At 36.8% G+C, this 21318-nt stretch overlaps 3 protein-coding genes across 3 annotated transcripts; 2 read left to right on the forward strand and 1 right to left on the reverse strand.

Annotated features, from left to right (window-relative positions):
- Window positions 1–2703: 2703 nt before the first annotated feature.
- Window positions 2704–6337, forward strand: LOC133863907 (protein trichome birefringence-like 25). Its single transcript, XM_062300048.1, has 3 exons — window positions 2704–3084; window positions 3626–3909; window positions 5334–6337. Exons 1-3 carry the CDS (start codon window positions 2826–2828, stop codon window positions 6117–6119), a joined length of 1329 nt encoding a protein of 442 aa, XP_062156032.1. The 5' UTR covers window positions 2704–2825; the 3' UTR covers window positions 6120–6337.
- Window positions 6338–10281: 3944 nt separating this feature from the next.
- On the reverse strand, window positions 10282–11852 carry LOC133863857 (hydroquinone glucosyltransferase-like). The gene has a single exon (XM_062299978.1). The coding sequence runs from the start codon at window positions 11775–11777 to the stop codon at window positions 10365–10367; it is 1413 nt and encodes a 470-aa protein (XP_062155962.1). The 5' UTR covers window positions 11778–11852; the 3' UTR covers window positions 10282–10364.
- A 7315-nt stretch (window positions 11853–19167) lies between these two features.
- Window positions 19168–20738, forward strand: LOC133863019 (hydroquinone glucosyltransferase). Its single transcript, XM_062298987.1, has one exon. The coding sequence runs from the start codon at window positions 19233–19235 to the stop codon at window positions 20649–20651; it is 1419 nt and encodes a 472-aa protein (XP_062154971.1). The 5' UTR covers window positions 19168–19232; the 3' UTR covers window positions 20652–20738.
- Window positions 20739–21318: the final 580 nt, after the last annotated feature.

Consider the following 21318-nt stretch of genomic DNA (forward strand, 5'->3'; position numbering starts at 1 on the left):
CTTTTTTTTTTTTTTTTTTTTTTTTTTTGTGGTCAAATAATAGAACCATTTGATAAAATTTAATAAATGTGATTGAGACGGAAAGCTCTTCACTTCAAAGCTTTTGCTTTCCCAATAAAAAGATGGGGACCGGGGAAATGGCTGAAATGCCCCTCTATAATTGGACGTAGACGTAGTATTATATAAACCGTTAAATTTAAATTCTAATTATAAAATAGATAAAATTAAAAGGATTTACTTAAAAAAAAAAAAAAAAAAAGATTAAGAGGATTCTTATCCGTATACGTAGATAGTATAGATACTATGACTTCCTACCTATTAAAAAAAGAAAAGAAAAAAGATGTTAATAGAGGAAAGAAAATCTAATACAATTTATTTTACCTGCATTGACCAATCCACGTCAGAGCAATTAATATTCCTGATGTCAGTTTAAGTGTCTTAATCAATTAATAAGGATGCTTAAGCAGTAAGCAGTCAGATTATTTCCCCTCCAAATAAAATATTATGTCGGTGTGTGAGGTTGGTTTTTCATTTTGACTGATATGAACCCAATGCCAAACGTTGTACCTTAATATGTTTTAACGAGGTATTTAGAATTTTTGGGTTAATCTCTAAACACGCGTGTAAGTGTAACTGTCCTACACAAATCACATAACAATGAAATTTAACATTTGGAGTGAGCTCGAAGGATGGCACGTACAGGGAGAGGAGAGTCTAGCTTCCAGCTACCTCCAAAAGAAACGGGATCCCCAAAAAGGTAGTAAAAGAGGACAGCAAGAATAAGTACGAAATTAGATTGATTAAGCACAATGATGTGATTAAATTGCACAAGTCCCACTCCGGAATGGAACATGCAAAAAAACATAAAGCACAACAACGTAGATAGGACTCATTTTTCTAATACGTAGGTTCATATACCTTTTTGATAAGTAAAGCCTAACACATAACATATTTAATATTATGTTAAATCATTCGTTATTTAAAAAATTTAAAAGTTTTAACCAAACAAAAGAGAGAAGTTTTAAATAGAACAAAATGAGCTCGCATCACACACATATAATTGTTGATTGTTTCTACGTATTGAGATGTGGACTCGTTGTTCCACCTATAAAATTGTTTAATTTTAAAACTATAACAGCGAGTAAAAAATAAAATACCTTGCAAGTACTTAGACTTCGACCCATTGGATCGGGGAAGACTCGGACACTTTTGTTGAGGACATATCGAATTTGAGTCTAGTTGGTAGTATTGCCCCTTTTGTTGATATGTATAGTTTTGAGAATGATATGCAGTATAACTGGATTAGTAGTTGTGTATATTGGACAAAGATTGTCTAATTAATGTTGATGAATGTAATTATGCTCAAGTGTAGTACTATGATATTACCACTCTCTTGTTGTTATTATTTGTTTGAAATTGTGTTAAGAAGCTTAAAAAATACTTTTATTTCATAAAAAATTACGAAAAAATATATATATATATATATACTTTTTTGTTTTAAAAAAAGGAAATTGTGTTTTGAGAGAAGTTTAAAACTAAAGTTTTTTTTTTTAATTTAATTTAATTTCTCAACGCAATTCTAACCAGCATAATTTTAAATGTTTATTTTAAAATTAACTAGTTGCGAAGATGTGTATTTTATTTATTGTTTTGTTTAGTTTGGTAGGTGTACTTCAGTACTTTAAACTTTAAAGCAGTCAGGACCTAAAGTTGGAGCCAGCTGGAGGAGAAGAACAGGAGATCTGGACATGTTCAGCAGATCCAATTCTTTTCCCTTTCCAACTTGCAACCAAAAATCCAAAATAATCAGATCAAAAAATGTTTAGACTTGGACCCAATGAGTCAATGACATATATTCTCTTCTCCTCTGCAGATCACGTACCCCAATCCCATACACCCGACCCAATATCAATTTCTAATTCTCACAAAGTATATTATAAAATAATTTTGTATTTGAGGTTTTAATAATATTAAAATTACTCAAAATTACGACATTTTTAAACGGACAAAAATTAATTACAAATTAATAATAAAAAATTAATCATGTAAAACATAACATGTGAGTAATATATATATATATATTAATTAATACTGTTAAAAAAAAAAAAATAAAGAAACATGTGAGAAATATATGCTATTAAAAAAAATTATATTTCCCATATGCTTATAAAACACATGCCACTTTATCATGTTGATTTGTTAAGATTAATTATAAATTAATTTGTAGCTAATATGTCCTATAAAATTCTCCTAAGAGTGGTGTTTGTTGCAAATTAAAATTTTGGAGTAGTGTTAGAAGTTTTTCTTGTGTTATTTTTATGTTATTTTTTTAAAAAATAAAATGATTTTTAAATTTATTATTAAATTTATGATTAATTACTATTAAATTTTAATTAAATAATAATTTTAAAAGTTATACTATTTTTAAAATGACACAAAAATAATAAACCGAGTAACTTCAAGTACTCGAAATCTTCGCTTTAAGAAATGTCTTTCGAAACTCGTTTTCGTCAAACGGTCTCTTGAGGCGACATATTTCCGTGACAATAATAATAAAAACATACAGACAACACGTCCCTGTCGCTGTAATAAACGTCTCTTTAATCTTTTATTATATCCACACGGCCACTGCAGCTGCCGCAAGCAAACGTACTGTCTACAGACTTCTGCTTCAGCCTTTAACATCCACCTTAATAATTAATTATAGCATTTTCATGCTAAAACATCATTTCTTGTGTTGCGAGAAAATAAAAACATGTTAATTTAATCCATTTTCCTCTCCTCTAAACCGCTCAGAGATTTTCTTTGGTCTTTTCTGACACCAAATGGCGAAGGAAATGAGGTGGGATCCGAAACTGTTATCACTTCACAAACGCACTCATGTCTTTGTGAAGTTTGCTGTCTCATTTCTCTTATTGGGTCTCGCTTTCCGCCTTTTCTCCTCTGATTCAACCGGAGTTTCTTCAGTGGTCGAGACAACCCCTCTTGCAGAGCAAAAGGCAGAGTCCCCTGCGGTTTCTCTTCCCATTCAGGCGCCTGTTTCTTCCGTTTTTCCTGAAAATGAGAACCATACATCTGAGAATGGTGAGAAAATTTTCTAGCTTTTTATTGTTTGTTTTATTTGATGCCATGCATGAATCGGAAAACGCAATTTTATTTTGGAAAAATTGGTGTTCTTTTATCTTTTTTCTTATTGCCTTTGATAAAAAATGGTTGGCTGATTTTTTGTTCCAAATATATATATAATTTTTTTTTTTGGCTATATAGGAATGCTTGAATATGGGAGATTTCAAATCAGAAGATAATTAGAGAAAAAAAAAATAATAATTATTTGTTTTTCCATCATTCTGTGAGGCAAATTTGATGTTTTTCACATTGTAGTCTAGCTAGATCATTCAACTCAACTACTCAGTGGCTGTTCAGTTGTTGGGCACTAAGAAACTTTTCTAGTTTAAAGCTTGAAAGCTATATCGGAGAATATATACAGTTTTCGTTTTCTATATTTCGTGGATTCTTTTTTAGCTTAATTTTTTGTGTTGTGTTCCTTTGTTCTGCTGACCGCCAGTACCTACCATGATCTTCCACCATATACGTTGTTGTATTGATCTTGTTTTACACAATATAGTTGCAGCGAAATGTGACATTTTTACGGGAGATTGGATAGCTGACGAATCAGGTCCAGCTTACACCAATGAGAGCTGCCATGTGATTGAAGATCATCAAAATTGTCTGAGGAACGGGCGGCCCAAGTTAGATTTCCTTTACTGGAGGTGGAATCCGCGGGACTGTGAATTACCCAGGTTCAATCCTCAGAGATTTCTACATCTTATGAGGAACAAGTCATGGGCCTTTATTGGTGATTCCATTTCGCGTAACCATGTGCAGTCATTGCTTTGCATCCTCTCTCAGGTACACTAAACAAATTAAAGTTAAGTATGATTGGCCAATTTTTGGAAAGGATTTGGTTTCGAATGAAATTTTGTGTAATTTTTTCTTCAAATCAGGTTTTACATTTGTGTCAATTTTTCATTTATATGCCTTTTTCTCTTGCCTGTGATCATCAACATGTGCTTTATTCTATGTCTTACAAGGTTATGAGTACAAGCCAAGCATCCTTGACGCAGTGATCAATTATTAAAACTGTAGCCACTTTTTCGTTGCTAATTAAATAGGTGACCCTATGGACTGAATAGAAATGGTGGGGCATCAGTTGTTCATGTGCCAGCCCATAACTAAGATTTGCCTCTTTCTACAGCAATTATAGCCCCCCTTGCTCCCTTAGCATTTATACATTGACTTTTCTATCATGTTCATTGTGGGGGTGAGGCCATCACACTCCCATAAGGTTCTGGCTAAGATACGGGTACAAAAGCATGCTGGCTTGTGCCCCATTTCTTATCAATGATGATTTCATCTGTGGAGAACAGCTGCTCACTTCTATGGTTAGACTGCTGCCCTGAAGAAGTTGTAGTGTCTTATCTAAGCAGGTTTACCTACCATATGGCTTCTCTTGAAGTAATAGATAAATTACTGTTGTTGGCTTTTCTATGTTTGCGGTCTTGTCAACACCAATTATTGTAGCTTGTCTTGGGCTCCGTTTATTTCGGCGTAAAATATTTTTTAGAAAAGGTTTTCCTTATTTATGAGTATTTAACTTAGCGTAAATTATTGATCAATCTGAAAATGTTTTCAGTTGACAAAGGAAATAGCCTTCATGACACGTAAAATGGTTTATGCTTATTATATGCTTAAACCATTTTCTACTGCTATCCCACACTTTCGGGCAGGCACTATTGTGATTTGTGAGAGGGCTATTGCCAAGAATAGATATCTAGGTTTCGAGCCCCTTCTTTTTCTAATTAGCTTTCTCCGTTGAATTTCCTGCAATTGAAGTGGTAATCATTTCACCAATCACAAATATGAGAAAAAGAAGGTTAGTTACAATATGTAGACAATGCAAATGGGTAAAGTTAATTATATTTTTCATGTTCTGTTTTGTTCTTCTCATATTCTCAAAATTTGAATTGTTTTGCCACATAAAATATGTTTTCCCAACTGGGAAGCAAATACCTAGTGGAACAGGTTTCTATAGCATTCTTATTCTAAATCTAGACCCCCGGTGGTACCCAATGACCTCAAATTTTAAAAGGTTTTAAGTATAGATATACTAGGACCTACCGCCACCTGACATGCTTAATTTTATTTGCTGTTTGAAATTGTTTCTGTTGTTTTCTTGTTGATTCTAGAGCATTGTATACATCCTGTGTCGGTTTTCAACATTTTGGTCCTACAGATGATGTTATCAATCAAATTTTGGTGATTATGTCCCACAGGTGGAACGAGCTGTTGAGGTCTACCACGATGAGGAATACCGGTCCAAACGATGGCGCTTTCCTGCTCACAACTTCACCCTTTCAGTAATTTGGACCCCTTTCCTCATAAAAGCAGCTATCTTTGAGGACATGAATGGAGTTTCTTCGTCGGAAGTCCAGCTTTATCTGGACGAACTTGATGAACAATGGACCGATCAATATAAGGATTTTGATTACGTGGTAATTGCTGGCGGAAAATGGTTTCTCAAGACAGCAATTTACCATGAGAACAACACCGTCGCAGGCTGTCATTACTGCCCTGGAAAGAACTTAACGGAGCTAGGATTTGACTATGCATATCGCAAGGCGCTTCATCGGGTTCTCAACTTTGTCACACGGAATGACCATAAGGCGTTTGTTTTCTTGAGAACCACCACGCCGGACCACTTCGAGAACGGAGAATGGTTCAGCGGAGGGTACTGCAATAGAACTGTTCCATTCAAAGAGGGTGAGGTTGAAATGAGGGGTATAGACTCTATAATGCGTAACATTGAGTTGAAAGAATTTGAGGAAGCTGCGGCAGTAGGATCTGAAAATGGGGTGATCTTGAAGCTATTGGATACAACCGGCCTTTCAGTGTTGAGGCCTGACGGGCACCCTGGTCCGTACAGGCAATTCCAACCTTTTGCCAAGGAAAAGAGTGCCAAAGTTCAGAATGATTGTCTACATTGGTGCCTGCCTGGGCCAATAGACTCTTGGAATGACTTGGTGATGGAATTGCTGGTGAATGGTGAAAAATATAGATGATCAATTTTGTTGGCCTTGGGTTGTCAAGAACCCTGTCTCGTTGACTTTCGAAAATTCGAGGGAGATTGTCTTGCCTGCCGTCTGAAAATATCCTCTATTGTATCTTCCACGAACAGTTTTACCATAACTTAATCGTTACATTTATATTACAGAAACCACCAAAGTACAAAATACATATCATCAGAGTAAATTGATGTGAATATTTCTGATTCGTTGAATTTAGAGTGTGGAAGGCTGACAGTTGGTAGTATCAAGTCCTACAATCACATGGCTGCCTGCGTGAGAAGCTCAACACTTTTTTATTTAAAAAAAAAAAAAAAATCAGAAAAAACCTTTTATCATTGAGTCAACCAACTTCAGATACAGCACTTGATCAGTACTCACATTTTGCTTCCGAACAAACTATTATTTGAATAAGAATTCATGACCCAAACTGCAACTAGAAGTTAAGTCTGCTTAACAAAACACACTCAACAAAACAGACCCCGATACAGCCTTAAAATCACATCAATGCCAACTTCCACATCCTTTCCTTTACTTGGTTGCGGGGGGTGCATCTAGCTTCTTTTGTGCTGGTTTACGGAATAGATCCTGCAATTTGAAATATATGAAAATAAATGAATTTGATACTGATCACAATCTCCCAAATCAAATTCAGACACCATCCAACATAAATAGCGTCACAACAAATAAAATGAGCAGGTTGGTAAACTGTGCAAACAGTATTTCCGGTTAAGATGCAAAAGGAATACACTTCCAAGATTGTCAAAACGTTTGTAAGAGGTCATAGCAAATGATTCCTGACAGAAGGAAACAGAAAAGCACTTACCATTCGAATGTCGTATCTTTGTCTTAAATTCATCTTTCAGAGATCTCTCACGGGTGTTTGCTGTGAGAGATTACTTTTTGATATATTTTCTTTCTAATTCAAAAATAAAATCTGTGAAATTACCTCAGTTAGGTGTGATAGGCAAAATTAGAAGAGAAAATTGAGGGAAAGAGAGGCAGAGATTTAAATCTTGGAGTTAAAGAAACAACCATAGAGCTGGGCTATATATATATATATATATATATATATATATATATATTTTTTGTTGGATAAGGTAAGTACTATGTACAAAGAGACGGGCATACCCCAGACAACCAAATTACAAGAGCAACCGGAGGAGTTATAATGACTCCTATCCAACACTACAAAAGAAGAAACAACCATAACTAGCTGACATCATTATTCATGTTAAGGAAACTACAAAATGTTCATAGTTATAATTTCTTCCAACTTTCTGAGGTTTTCCAACAACCAACAGAGCATATAAAGGCTCCCGATTTGCTTCCATGGAAGCCAAAAGTTTGCAAAAGAAATGTGGTCAGCAAGCCAAACAAGATTGGTCACTAATTTGTCATTCTAATAGAAACGTTGGCAAGCTATACAATTAAGAAGATCTCAGCACAGAAAAAGGACATGATTAGCATGCCCAGCCTGTCTCCAACAAAAGTAACACCCTAAACATATGGAACAAAGGTCACATTCTATTGTTTCCAAAGCGGTGCTACTATCAAGAAAATGCCTATTCTATACAAAATCCAATACTCTTAAGCACCAAAGGAAATTCAACAAACTTACCTAACGCATTTTTTTTCATCCAATGTTTGTGAGGAAACCAAACCGGAATACACACAAGCAGGTGAACAAGTTGATCCTTTGCTTTTAAAAAATGACATGGTATAGCTCATAATTCAACAGAACTACAATATCCATTGACAACGTCATGCACGAATTTGAATACATAAGAGCTCACTGGAACCAATCCCTGGAGCTGCATCTATGTTGATAAATTAGACGTAACCCTTTTTTTTTTTTTTGGGGGGGGGGGGGGGGGGGAGGAATATACATAGAGCCCAACTCATCATTCTCATAATCATCAAAATTAACACCAAAAAGCGATTGAGCAAGAGATTCACAAGCGTCACAGCAAGATGCAAATATTCTGGTCATCCTCAGGATAAAATACTCTAGTACAACTCCATAAAAGAGTGAAAATTTTACATTTCCAATGACCCAAACACTGAAAATCAAGCATTCCAACCCTATTTTTTTTTTCCCTCAAAAATTTCGGCACTCGTTGTAGAAACAGTACTAAATTTTAAAACCCTAATTTTCAACTTAACACTTGTAATCCCGATCTAACCCAGAAACAGCAGACCCTCAGTCACACACCAATTTATAGAATCTAGCAAAAACTCAAAAATCTGAAAAACAAACAGAAACATAACAATTATACTAAAAAAAAAAAAAGGGAGAGAGCATTTACTTTCTCGACGAAGAGGATATCGGCGATGACCACAGCGGCGACTATGCCGCCGAATATTGCAGCTGGGCCAGTAAGGAGACTCCATTTCCTGTAGATCATCTTGTTCTTTTGCGATTTCTCTTATTCTGCGATTTGTGTGTGTACGGTTCGTTCTGGTATTCTTTTGTTTCTTAAAGAATCACGGAACCAATAATTAATTAAATAAACGACGTTAAAAGGCCGAAGGCCCAGGGCAAGTTTTGGGCTTTGCTTGCTGGATAGTGCGAAAACTCTTCGGCCCTTCTAAGAGCCATCTCCTTTTACAATCTCTCTCTCTCTTTTTTTTTTTTTTGGGGGGGGGGGGGGGGGGGGGGGGTGGGGTTCTAATTATATATAATAAATCTCAGAGTTTTGAGTCTAGTTTCAAACTAAATATAGGATTTTAATTAAATTAATATTCATTTATTGTTTCGAAATCATTACCCGTTAAATTCTCATTTAGTCTCTATTGCCTAATATTACACCAAATGAATTTTCAGGAATTCATTTAAAAACTAAAGTCAAGTTCTAAGATTTATTATGTACGACAGTACGAGGCTTCCTCAACAATTTTCACTTAAAAAGGGAAATGTGTTCAATGTAATAGGATGTTTATCTTTGAGCAAGTACAGCCTCTGGTAAGTGCAAATTGCACAACTAAGGGAGAAGCCCAACTTAATGATACAAGGAAAACCCCAAATGGGATTATGGGAACTGGATTCTTCCACTGAAAAATGTCATGAATAATAAGTTCAAAATCCTTAGGAAGATTTCTCTATTTGATCTTGATGAGTCCCGGATATCTTGGGAACACTCAGGGTCTATTCCTTTTACGAGGGTTCTTAGAGAATGTGTCATGTTTTTGCAAGGAATCACAAACAAGGCTTAGAAACTTGCAAGGCTGTTTCAGCTAGAGTTCCAATGTCAAAGTCGGCTAAAATTTTTTAGAAAAAGCTCAAAAGGATCTCAGAATTTCTATTTGGTGTTACTGTATGGGTTTTGAAAGGGGCTTACCCTTTTCTTATATCCCTATCGTTATTGCTTGCTTGCCCGAACGGATCAATACTTGTGTATTTCTCTAGTGCTAGGTTTTTCATCAAATGAGTTACTTACAGTTATCTGAGAGTCGCTTATTGACATATTTCGTGAAGCTGCGGCTCTCCATTAGCCTTCTTTGCTTTGGCCGACTTCTGATGGTAGTTTGGTCGCCATCGATGATGTATTTTGGATTATGTTACTGTTTTTTGTGTTTGTTTGTTTCTAGGTTTCCCTGTTGTTTATTTTCCTTGTTTATACTTGTATTTGTGTTTTAGATACTTGTGGCTCAAAACACACCCCAAACCACTTTAATTGGTGGCCTTCTAATTCTTGGCATCTGTGTCACGAATCTCTTGACCCGCATTTTCGAAAGTATTGTCATCTCGTACTTTTTTTTCTTCTTAAGTTTAATTTTAGTATGTTCAAATTCTGTTTGTTGTTTTCTCTTTCAGCAATTTTTTTTTTTTTTTTGATGTATCTTAAAAATAAAAAAATAAAAAATGATTTATCGGCTTCTCGATTTGGAAAGTGGGGAAATATTTAATGCTTACTCCACCTATTCAAGGAAAAGGACTTGGATCCTCTCCAGTTGGGTTCAACTAGAGAGGATGTAAAATTACCAAAATACCCCTATGTATAACCAACCGGCTCCTCTCCCATTGAAGTACAGCTGAAGACGATCTTAATTCCAAGGAAAAAGGGGAGCGCATTAACGTCACCTCGAATCTTAATTTTGACATTCATCTTTCCCAACTCATTTCTTATTAAAAGCCTCCTTTTATTTTAGCAATTGATTTTTGAAGAGAAACTTCAATTAAAAAGTGAGAAAAAGAGGGGGAGGAAAAGAAGAAAGACAATGAAAAAAATAAAGCTGATTCTAGTAGCTTTTCTGATTCTTCCACTCGAGCGCTAACTCAGAAAGAGATTTTGTAGAAGAACCGTCTTTACTTATGGCCTTGACGGCAGCTTCCTTAAATCTATTCATCTGGTCGCGAATCCTTATCCCTTCTTCCCCTTCCATGAGACACTTCACAACCTTCGCTATCTCCATCCGTCCCACTAGCCCATTTTCGTTACTTTCTGGCCTCAGCGCCACCTCTAGAACCTCAGTTAACAAGACTGCGTTCAACTTTTGCTCAGCGAATAGAGGCCAAGCTATCAAAGGCACGCCGTTCACAACGCTCTCGAGGATCGAATTCCAGCCGCAGTGAGTTACGAAACCACTCGTCGAGCCATGGCTAAGGACCTCAATTTGCGGTGCCCAGGATGGCACCACTACACCTTGCCCTTTTGTCCTCTCCAAAAACCCTTTCGGTAGGTAATTGAAAGGGTCTTCATTACTTTTGGCACTGAAAAATGAGGCGCTGGTGGAGCCTTCATCTGGGCTTCTCACAACCCACAAGAATTTTTTCCCACTCATTTCCAAGCCCAGAGCTAATTCATTCAACTGATCATATGAGAGAGTTCCGCCACTCCCAAAGGAAACAAACAGAACAGATCCACGAGGTTGTTCATCCAACCACCGTAAACACTCTGACCCATCAGCCCCGCTACCCGAACCAATTTGTACAAGTGGTCCGATAGGGTATAGCGGCGGTTTTCCCTCTTGCAAGGCTTGTATAGACCCAGCTTCTAACTCCACGAAGCTATTCAACATGATTCCCGCTGCTAAAGTACTGGAACGTTTTGCGTGGTGAACAAACAGCTTGTACACATCATTCTTCCGGTCTTGTAAAGGTTCCGGAAAGTCTCTTCCGTGGATAGGGACACATCCCGGCAATCTAACCGGTTCAGGCATGTCTCTGTATTCGCAAGAAACGTTCTCGTCGAGGTTTGGTAGGTAAAGGAACAATGACAACGCCAGAGACATATTCCCGATAAATACGTAGGAAGGGATGTTGAATTCCTTTGCGACATCAATAGCATCGGTGCCAAATAAATCAACAACCAATCCCACTATCCTAGTAGTTGTGACAAACGACTTGAGCGCATCCCGTATGAAAGAAAGAGAACGAGCGACAGAGAGAAAGATTTTCATTTCTTGCTTCATGCCATGGGCAGGCAAGTCATCGAAGCTAACTGGGGAAAGAAAGATGTGGGTTATCGTAGTGGGGAGGGATTGAAGTACTTCCAACTGAGCTTTAGGGGGAGGGCCCAAGCTGGGAAGGATGAAAGTGACGGTGAAGTCATGGTGGAGAACGAGGCGTTTGGCAAATTCAACGAGTGGGATGAGGTGACCCATCCCCGGACTCGGTATGATGGCTATTTGGGGTGTTTGTGTTTGTTCCATGCTTGCCAACGGTCACCTGCTTCAGAATTAGAATGCTCCTTCTCCGGTGGAAACTATATATGTTTTATATACGAATATAACTGCGTCTTAATTTTCATCCCATCGCGATAGGAATAAATAATTTAAATAAACAAAAATATAACCAACTGTCGGTCCAAATTTTGGTAGATACAACCACCTGCGGGGTACGTAGTAGAGGTAATTTTATTGTCAGGTAAGGAAAAAAAAAATACTAATAATTAATGGACCATACCAACTCAACAAAACTATATGTGAGATGGACAGATGAATTAAAAGAACCATTTCTTTGACAAAATAACATGGAAAACAGAAACGATAGGGAGAAGCTAGAAGGGAGTGATCAGTGTATCTTAGAATAATAGTTCTTTTTTTTTTTTTTTTTTTTTTTGGAAAAACCAAATTTAATATCTAGGTTTTTCATGCAATTTCAATTTAGTCTATAAGTTTTCAAATTCGACAATTAAGTCCTTAGATTTTCATATAGTTTCAAATATGTCACTCTTTTAACTTACCTCCCAATTAATTAATAGCATGTCATGTTAAACTAATCAATTACTATCAAGTAAAATATATTTTAAATAAAAAAATATTACTTTTTTAAACAAAAGAGATGGCTTGCCAACTTTGTCACACGTACAATTTACAAAAATGGTGTGTTAAATGAAAGCCGCATATCATTAATTAATTATTTTGATGTGACATACTATTTATTAATTAGTCATTAAGTTATTAAAGAAACATGTTAGAAATGAGAGAAAAACTTTAAAAACTTAATGGTTAAAATTAAAAATACAATAATTAAATTGAAATGGCGTGAAAATTGAAAGAATAAATTTGATTTTTTTTTATTTTTTTTATTTTTTATTATCAGGATAGGTTTTGAAATAGAGGAAGAATGTTGGGGTACTTAAAACTTTTAAAAGGAAAGCTTAAAAACTTACGTGGCATATTCTTAAAGACGAAAATGCCCTTTACAAAGGATAACGTATGGCGGAAGCAATGACATCGTACGGACGCCTTTTTTGAAGCACCTAGTGGGTTGACTTTTCCAAGGCTCGATTTGCTACTTAATTGCTCCAAGTAAATTAATAATGAACCCCTGGTATGAAGGCTCTGAAGTCTCTGAACAACTTCCATGGAAAAAGAAGGTGCTCTCACACGCTTCCATTACCACTAATTAATGAAAATAATCATACTACCCTTAATCCATAGTATACTTTCTCCATTAAGAATGATCAGTATTTGCTGAGATGGATCAATATTATCCCTTTCTAAAAGGTATTATCCACTATATATGGATTAAATACTTCCAAGCAAGCTATCTATAGACTACATTGGAAAACATATTTGCCTCTTTGTCTAAATCACAAATTTCTCGATCAAAAGAAAACTTCAGAATTACCACCTAGGGGAGTGGTCTAGCGGTATTCAAATTTAATCATGGGGTAAGGTCTCAAGGTTGAATCCCGAAATAAAAAGCGTTTGGCTTACCATCCCCTTGACTTGAATATTGTTAGTATTCTCAGTGGAGTTGAATAGTAAAGTTATGGCTCTATTGAACTTGAGGGAGCGCTTGCGGTTTTTCAACGTCTAGGTCCTTCTTGTGCAATTGGCTAGCGAGTAGGAGCTACCATGGTCATGTCCAGGTAGAGTAGTCACTTTGGTCGCTACCCTTTACCTTTATAAATTTTTTTTTTTTTTTTTAAAAAAAAGATAATTTCATAATCAGACTTGCTCACAATAACTTCAAGCTCCTAAAGCTTGGGCTGACCAACTTGCAACTGTTGGAAAGCCAGGACGAAGATTTAATTTCTTTCATCATCAATGGTCTTAAATATCCCACTTTCAACTCATTTATACATCTTTTTCTTTTGCTACTCATGAAAATCCATTAAACGTACTGTGATGATTTTCAGGTTGAGTTGCTAAGTCACGAGATGTTTCATAATCAGCAGCACACTGCTGCATGCTCCTGATGCCTGTACCTTAATTTGCATTGTTTACTAACAAGCCAGGTGCTCGGAATTTCAACCCCAAAGTTCGTTTCTGATGTGGAGACCATAGTGTTAACAAGAACAGAATGCAGCACAATAGATATGTGGCAAGTCCAATCGATTACCAAGCTCTCGACTGCTTCCATCGCATAGACTCTTCCTACTAAAGCAGGCATCCTCCTTTTCAGTTAGCAGCCATGGTAGCACAAACAAATGCCACCTCTGAGGAATAACAGTGGTTTGTTGATAATGGAGCAAATGCATTGATCTGGAAAATCTCATCATCCAGCAACCATTTGAGAGCAATCAAACTGTTGCAGTAGGAAATGGATCAGGCCTTACCATTGATAATACTGGTTAGCTAAACACTTATTCATCCTTCTGATTCTAATTAACTTTTGGCTTAATAATGTTTTACACTAGTATGTCCAAAATGCCTCTGCAAAGATTTTGTGTTGATAATGACTGCTACTTGAAATTAACCTCTTCCCATTTGTTTTGTGAAGGACAACCGCGCCAAGGCAATCATCCTAGAAGGTAAGAGTGAGAATGGTCTCCAGACTCTCCACGCCTTGCGGTTTCGAAGAAGCTCAATCAAAGCTAGACCTACTTAATTTAGTTGCTTTGTTAAGAATAAGAACTTCTGCTTTGATTTGGCACTTTAGGCTAGGACTGCATACCTTCCATTGATGTAGCTTCACGAGCTAGTATTCAAAATCATCTTCCTGTTTCCAATTCAGATTCTAATCAAATTGTGCTTTGCATGTGATCGTGTCAATTGGGAAAGAGCAAACGCCTACCTTAATTTATTTGTTTATATATCAACAAATAGTGATCACACATAATTGCAATCATTAATATTTGCTTATACCAATGGTAACATTCATTGTTTTTCTCTCTTTATCTTTGTATTCCTCTCTAATGATCCACGACGTAATCCTTGACGTTAAGAATAAAAAATAAAGTTTTATTAAAGGCAACAATTATTAGAGTTAATTATTTATCATTCTTCTTTCAAGTAAATCTCTTATTGAATATTAAATGTCCTCAATAATATATATATATATATATATATATATATATATATATATTGTGTTATGATCACCTCAATCAAAAGTATAAAGTAAAACCGGGCTATGTACGTGAGTCATGATTTTACAAAGACTTAATACAAAAGTACTTTGATGGAAGCTTATTTTTTATTTTTACTTTTGATGAATAAGCATTTTCATTCCAAACAACTACAAAATACAATCAAAGGTCTAAACAGACCAACAAACCACCAAGGTCCAAACTAGAGATCAGAACAAACAAGGGCACAAACAACAAACAAAAAAGTAACAATCAAGCCAGAACAGAACCAGTTATGTTACACATTTGTCTTTTCCTAAAATTCGAGAACGAATCTCCCATAAAATTCCTCTAAGAGTCTGCTCCTCCGTTTTTGGCTGACCTTGAAATCTAATCTCATTCCTTGCTTGTCAAAGATGGTACACAACAGAACTAAAGATTAATCTGTACAAAACAGCAAGCAGATTTTTTGTTCTCCGATCGATTACTGCAGGCTTTGAGGGAAGTTTATTAAACGTGAAATCTAGGTGCTAAAGCTTGAACCCTCATTACTAATCGACAAAACTGTTCAGAAACAGAGCTCTTTTTCTCTTCCAAAGCTTAAAAACTATTGACTCTGTTAGGAAAAAAATAAACTTTTACACGAATCAGAGCCATTAAGGTATATTCTCAAATGATGAATTAATAGAAGAAATCTTTGAAGGCCAGCTAGGTAGAACTTCTATTCTCCTTTCTTAACCTGAAAAGTTGGAAGATCTGTACCTGACACGTGTGTTGTATCTCATGGTGACGTTACGGGCCTTGATGAACCTCTAGTGACGCCCAAGAGATCAAATGGACTTTTCAATCATTGTTCAAACTTTATAAAATAAAATTCTAGTTTTATATATTACCTTAACTTGATTATGACCCAATATCTAATATCCATATATCGGCTCTTTGTTATCTTTGGTCATCATTTGCGGTATCAAACGTTGACTATGACTGTTAATCTTTTTTTTTTATTATTTTTTATTTTCTTGCGTCATCTTTTCGTCATAAAACTGTCATTAATTAATCTTGTTCGGATTGTTTGATTAATTATGCTTCTTTTTTCTTTTTCCTAATTGATTATGCACGGATTGCTAAGTCTACAAAATTTCTAGAAAAATGTTAGGTGTACTTAAATTTTAACCAAAAGAGTTTTACTTACTGATATGGAACTTGATAAGTGGACGGATAAATGCCCAGCGCTTCAGCCATGGACGGATCCACCACGAACGGAAAAACCTTTGCCTGTATTGCATAGAAACCGCCACCTTCATTCCTTATCACTATCCCTATCCCTATTCCCATCCTTTGCAAAACAGGGTCTAGAGCAGCATCTCAGTTGATTTTTAGGAACCCACTAGGAGGAGGCCGCGGAGACCACCTATCCCTCGGGGACGCACTTTCTCTATTCATTTCAATAGGCCGCTATAACACAAGAGAAAACTCTTCCACCATTTTCCTTGCCGCATCAACAATCCCTTGGTGTGCTGAAAAAACTCGACCAAAAACCACATCATTGTGCCTCAACCAAATCAAACTAGCAACATTAAGAGCCATTAGTAGCTCCTCTCCCTCAAGCTTTGCCCACCAGAACTGTGAAATTATTATACTATGAAATGTGCAACTTGTAAGGTTTAATTTGGTTGATTCTTTCGGATCATATACACTTATCATATTCTATAAATACTAAATCTATTATCCTTGGGAAAATGACACTAACGACGTGTGTAAGGAGTTTTAAAGCTGCTATGGAAAAAGATCTCTTTATGACGTGTCTTTCATTAAAGCTACTGCATTCCCATGTCGGACTTTTTCCAATCGTTGGACATATATTGGAAATTTTTAGGGCAGCTGTTAGAGATAAATATTCCATATAATATAATGGTAGGGTAAGGTCACCCATAAAATTTTATATGGCAAGAGGGAGTGCTCCTATAAACAAAGGACAAGGCATAGAGAAGAAGAGATTGTTTTCCTCTTGGCTATGGACCACTCGGCCTCGATCTCCATCCCTAGGGGCTTCCTCTATCTCACTTTTTCTTCGGCTCCCCTTTGGTTTCTTCCTTTCTTTCTTTCTCTCTCATTTTCTTTACTTCTCTATGTAATTCAAAACACATACCTGATACATTTTTCCACTCCAAACATAAAACATGTTAACGGGAAATGATATCGTCCCCAACATGCTCTTTTTGTTAAAAAAATTAAATTTAATTAAAAACTGTCATTTGATGTGATGTCAAAGAACAGTTTTTGATTAAATTTGATTTTTTTTAACAAAAAGAGCTGGCAAGGGGACGGTTTCCCGTCCCCTGCATAGCAGCTCTCCATGCTAACTTAGTCATATGAGTGTATTTCAACTTCGGCCGAGGACCTTTTGATTAAAGGTGTACATGCGAATATCTGTACGGTTATTTGTAATACCCACAAATATCACTTTTTAGATATTCGCATCTACATCTGCATGTGCGGATAATGGAAAGCTAATAGGTGCGGATAACGAATGTGGGTGGTTAGTATCTGCCCGTATGTACATCCCTACTTTTGATCGTCCCCTCACTACAACAACAACAAAAGAGAGAGAGAGAGAGAGAGAGAGAGAGAGAGAGATCATATCTTTATGATCTTTTGCTACCCAAGACACAACTTTTGACCACCTTGCCCATGTGACAATGTGGCCCCTAGCTAACATTAATGTTTTTTGAGTAATGATTTACTACCATCTAAATATACAACTTTTCACCACCTTGTCTATGTGACAAGGTGGTCCCTCACCTTAATTTATTTTTAAAAAATAAAAAAACTCAAAAAGTAGTAGGGGACCACCTTGTCACATAGGCAAGGTGGTGAAAAGTTGTATATTTAGGTAGCATTGAATCATTATTCATGCTTTTTTACTTAAAAAAAAAAAAGAAAAAAAAAAGTAAAAGTAAAATTTGCCACGTGGATAAAGGTAGTCAAAAGTTATATCTTGAGGTGACAATGTACCATATCTCATTTATTAATATGCTAAATTCACAAAACATTGTGGTTTTCGGTTTCCTTTTTTTTTTTTCTTCTTTTTCTTTTTCTTTTTCTTTTTAAAATCGAAAGATTTGAGTATTTCATTGATCAAAGATCACGAGCATAAAGACTTTACATTACAATGCATAAAGCTCTGCAAAATCATAGCCACATACTATGAGGTTACAAAGTCATAGATACAAACAAAATTCGTACAATAAACTGTTATCTATGACTTTCATCTTTCGCTACCCCATGTATAAAAGTAGTTAAAGAGTAGATCTGCTCCGAGCAGAGTAGTTCTAAAACAAGGGTGGCCAAATATCAAAGAAAAATTTATTTAAAGAGACGGTGAGAGATAACCCATAAAAAAAAAAAAAAAAAAAAAAAAAAAAAACTATGTAGATGGAAAAAAAAAGAAAAAAGAAAAAAGAAAAAAAAAGAAAAGTCACGTTATCGGTTCCCTCACCAAAAGCGTTAAATTTAATAATGTATAGAATTGTGTCATCATTTTAAAATATTAAATGATATAGTTTAAATTTTGTTATGATTGTCACGTTATTGGTTTCCATTAACTAATATCCTATTTCAAGAGTATGGAGATAAACTATTATCTTATAGTCTAAATTTTATTTTAAATAAATTGACAACATATTCATATATTTTATTGAATCTATAAAATTTAATAAAAACAATTTTCTTTCCCTTTCTTCTTTCATTTCTAAGCATATTTAATAATATAATAAATTCACAAAACTCTTATACTCACTTTTTGAACTACCATAAAAAAGAGAGTAATGTAAGTGCCAAAAAAAAAAAAAAAAAAAAAACAAGAGGAAAAAGACATAAGGTCATGATTATCACGTTATTGGTTCCCTCACGAAAAGCGTTTGAAAAAAAAAAAGAAAAAGAAAAAAGAAAAAAGAAAAAGAAAGCATCCAAAGAGCAAGCGAGCGATAAGAGGCAAGCGCTGTTGATAACATAAGGCTTACGTTAGAAGTGACATCATCACGCCACATACGATTACAAGCATCACGCCCATGGCATGCTTATGGAAGTCTTCTTCTAGAAATTACCGTCCCGGCCATATTGTTTGTACCCCACACAAGAAGTAGACAAAATATAAAATAGCCATCCCATTCCCGTAGACAATTCCACAATTAATTAAGTACAACGAACCTAATTAATGATTAATAATTAATCAAACAATTACCCTCCCACACAAACCCACAAACGTAAGGCTAAAAGCTAAAGCTCTATATAATGCGCCACATCTTTCTCATATTTATGCTCCACCCTCCACCCCCATACAAAGAGAATTTTTAGCCTGCTAGCTGCCATGGAACAACAAGCATCCCACTCCCACGTAGCCATTCTACCCAGTCCCGGAATGGGACACCTCATCCCACTCGTTGAGTTCGCCAAGCGACTCGTCCACCACCACACCTTTATCAAAATCACCTTCATCGTTCCCGTCGACGGCCCTCCCTCCAAGGCCCAGAAGTCCGTCCTCGACGCCCTCCCAAGTTCCATGAATTACACCTTTCTCCCGCCAGTCAACCTCGACGATCTCCCCGAAGGCACCAAGATTGAACCTATAATTTCTCTCACGGTGGCTCGCTCTCTTCCTTCTCTGCGTGACGCGTTTAAGTTGTTGGTTCAGACTACAAAGTTCAAGGCCTTGGTTGTTGATCTATTTGGCACCGACGCCTTCGATGTTGCCAGAGAATTTCATGTGTCGCCGTACATTTTCTTTCCCTCCACAGCCATGGCTTTGTCTTTGTTCCTTAATTTGCCAAAGCTCGACGAAATGGTTTCTTGCGAGTACAGAGACCATCCTGAGCCCCTGAAAATCCCTGGGTGTATTCCAATTCACGGTAAGGATCTGCTGGACCCGATTCAAGACCGGAAAAACGAGGCCTACAAGTGGGTGCTTCACCACTCAAAACGCTACCGCTTGGCGGAGGGAATCATGGTGAATAGCTTCATGGAATTGGAACCAGGACCTATACAAACTCTGCAAGCACAAGAACCCGGTAAGCCACCCGTTTACCCTGTTGGGCCGCTCGTGAATATCGGTTCAAGCGTCAAGGTTGAAGGGTCGGAGTGTTTGAAGTGGTTGGATGAGCAGCCACATGGGTCTGTGTTATTTGTCTCGTTTGGGAGCGGTGGCAGCCTCTCTTATGATCAGATTAATGAGTTGGCTTTGGGATTGGAAATGAGTGAGCAGAGATTCTTGTGGGTTGTGAGGCCCCCAAACGATAAGGTTGCCAATGCCACCTTTTTTAGTCATGTCCAAACTCATAAAGACCCTTTTGATTTCTTACCAAAAGGGTTTTTGGAAAGGACCAAAGGGCGGGGTGTGGTGCTGCCATCGTGGGCACCACAGGCCCAAATCCTGAGCCATGGCTCAACCGGAGGGTTCCTAACCCACTGCGGCTGGAATTCTATCCTCGAGAGCGTTGTCAACGGCATCCCACTAATTGCTTGGCCACTGTACGCGGAACAAAAAATGAACGCGGTTATGCTGACCGAGGACATAAAAGTGGCGGTAAGAGCAAAGGCTAACGAAAATGGCCTGGTCGGACGAGAGGAGATTGGCAGACTCACCAAGGCTCTTATGGAAGGTGAAGATGGGAAGAAGCTGCGGAGCCGCATGAAGGAGCTTAAGGACGCCGCCGCAAGGGTTCTGAGTGAAGACGGGTCCTCCACAAAGGCACTCTCTGAGTTGGCTCTCAGCTGGAAGAGCAAAAACTAACCTGTTTCTGTATGGTCATTGGTCTAGACCGAGCACATGATTATTGTATAATAATACAGTCATGTACACGTGCTTTGCATACAACAATCACTTTCTATTTTTTTTTTTTTTTTTTGCCTTTTGCTTATAATATGAAGTAGGTGAGAATTAAGATTGTGGCCACGGGATTGCATACAGAGTAGCATGTAGATGTAGTTGAGCGGCTTGAGCCAAAAGGGGGGGGACCCAACTGCTTTGAAAATATCGTTACCTCATAATGTGGTGAGAGGGAAGTAGGTGGCTGGCATTGACGTTAGGATAAGTCCATTAAGACCCGTTCAAAAAAAAAAAAAAATGAAAAGTCCATGAGGACCATTACTGGATTTAATTCAAGAAAAAACACTGGATTAACTAGAAAAGTAAGGGAAATTAATTAATAATGGAAGAGTGCCCTTGCCCTGGCCTGCTTATCTCAATTACATTTATAATTCCCAGAAGTGACTGCCTGATCTGCCGTGATACGCAGTCCCAGTTGACCATAATCTATAATCTAGAAGCATATAGGAATGGATACAACAACCAAAACACGGAAAAAAATGGGTGAAGGATAATTGGATAAACATCAGTGAAGTGGGTATTTGTCAACAAAAAAACTCTGCGCTCCAACTGGCCCGCCAGGAATGGATGC

Source organism: Alnus glutinosa, chromosome 3, assembly GCF_958979055.1.
Source record: "Alnus glutinosa chromosome 3, dhAlnGlut1.1, whole genome shotgun sequence".
Lineage (NCBI taxonomy): Eukaryota > Viridiplantae > Streptophyta > Magnoliopsida > Fagales > Betulaceae > Alnus > Alnus glutinosa.

What these genes read in the sequence shown, in the direction of transcription:
- LOC133863857 (XM_062299978.1), bottom strand. Translation starts at nt 11,777, where the DNA reads ATGGAACAAACACAAACACCCCAAATAGCCATCATACCGAGTCCGGGG.
- LOC133863019 (XM_062298987.1), top strand. Translation starts at nt 19,233, where the DNA reads ATGGAACAACAAGCATCCCACTCCCACGTAGCCATTCTACCCAGTCCC.
- LOC133863907 (XM_062300048.1), top strand. Translation starts at nt 2,826, where the DNA reads ATGGCGAAGGAAATGAGGTGGGATCCGAAACTGTTATCACTTCACAAA. An exon ending in GAACCATACATCTGAGAATG is followed by an intron (nt 3,085 to 3,625) that starts GTGAGAAAATTT and finishes TACACAATATAG; the next exon opens with TTGCAGCGAAATGTGACATT. An exon ending in TGCTTTGCATCCTCTCTCAG is followed by an intron (nt 3,910 to 5,333) that starts GTACACTAAACA and finishes TATGTCCCACAG; the next exon opens with GTGGAACGAGCTGTTGAGGT.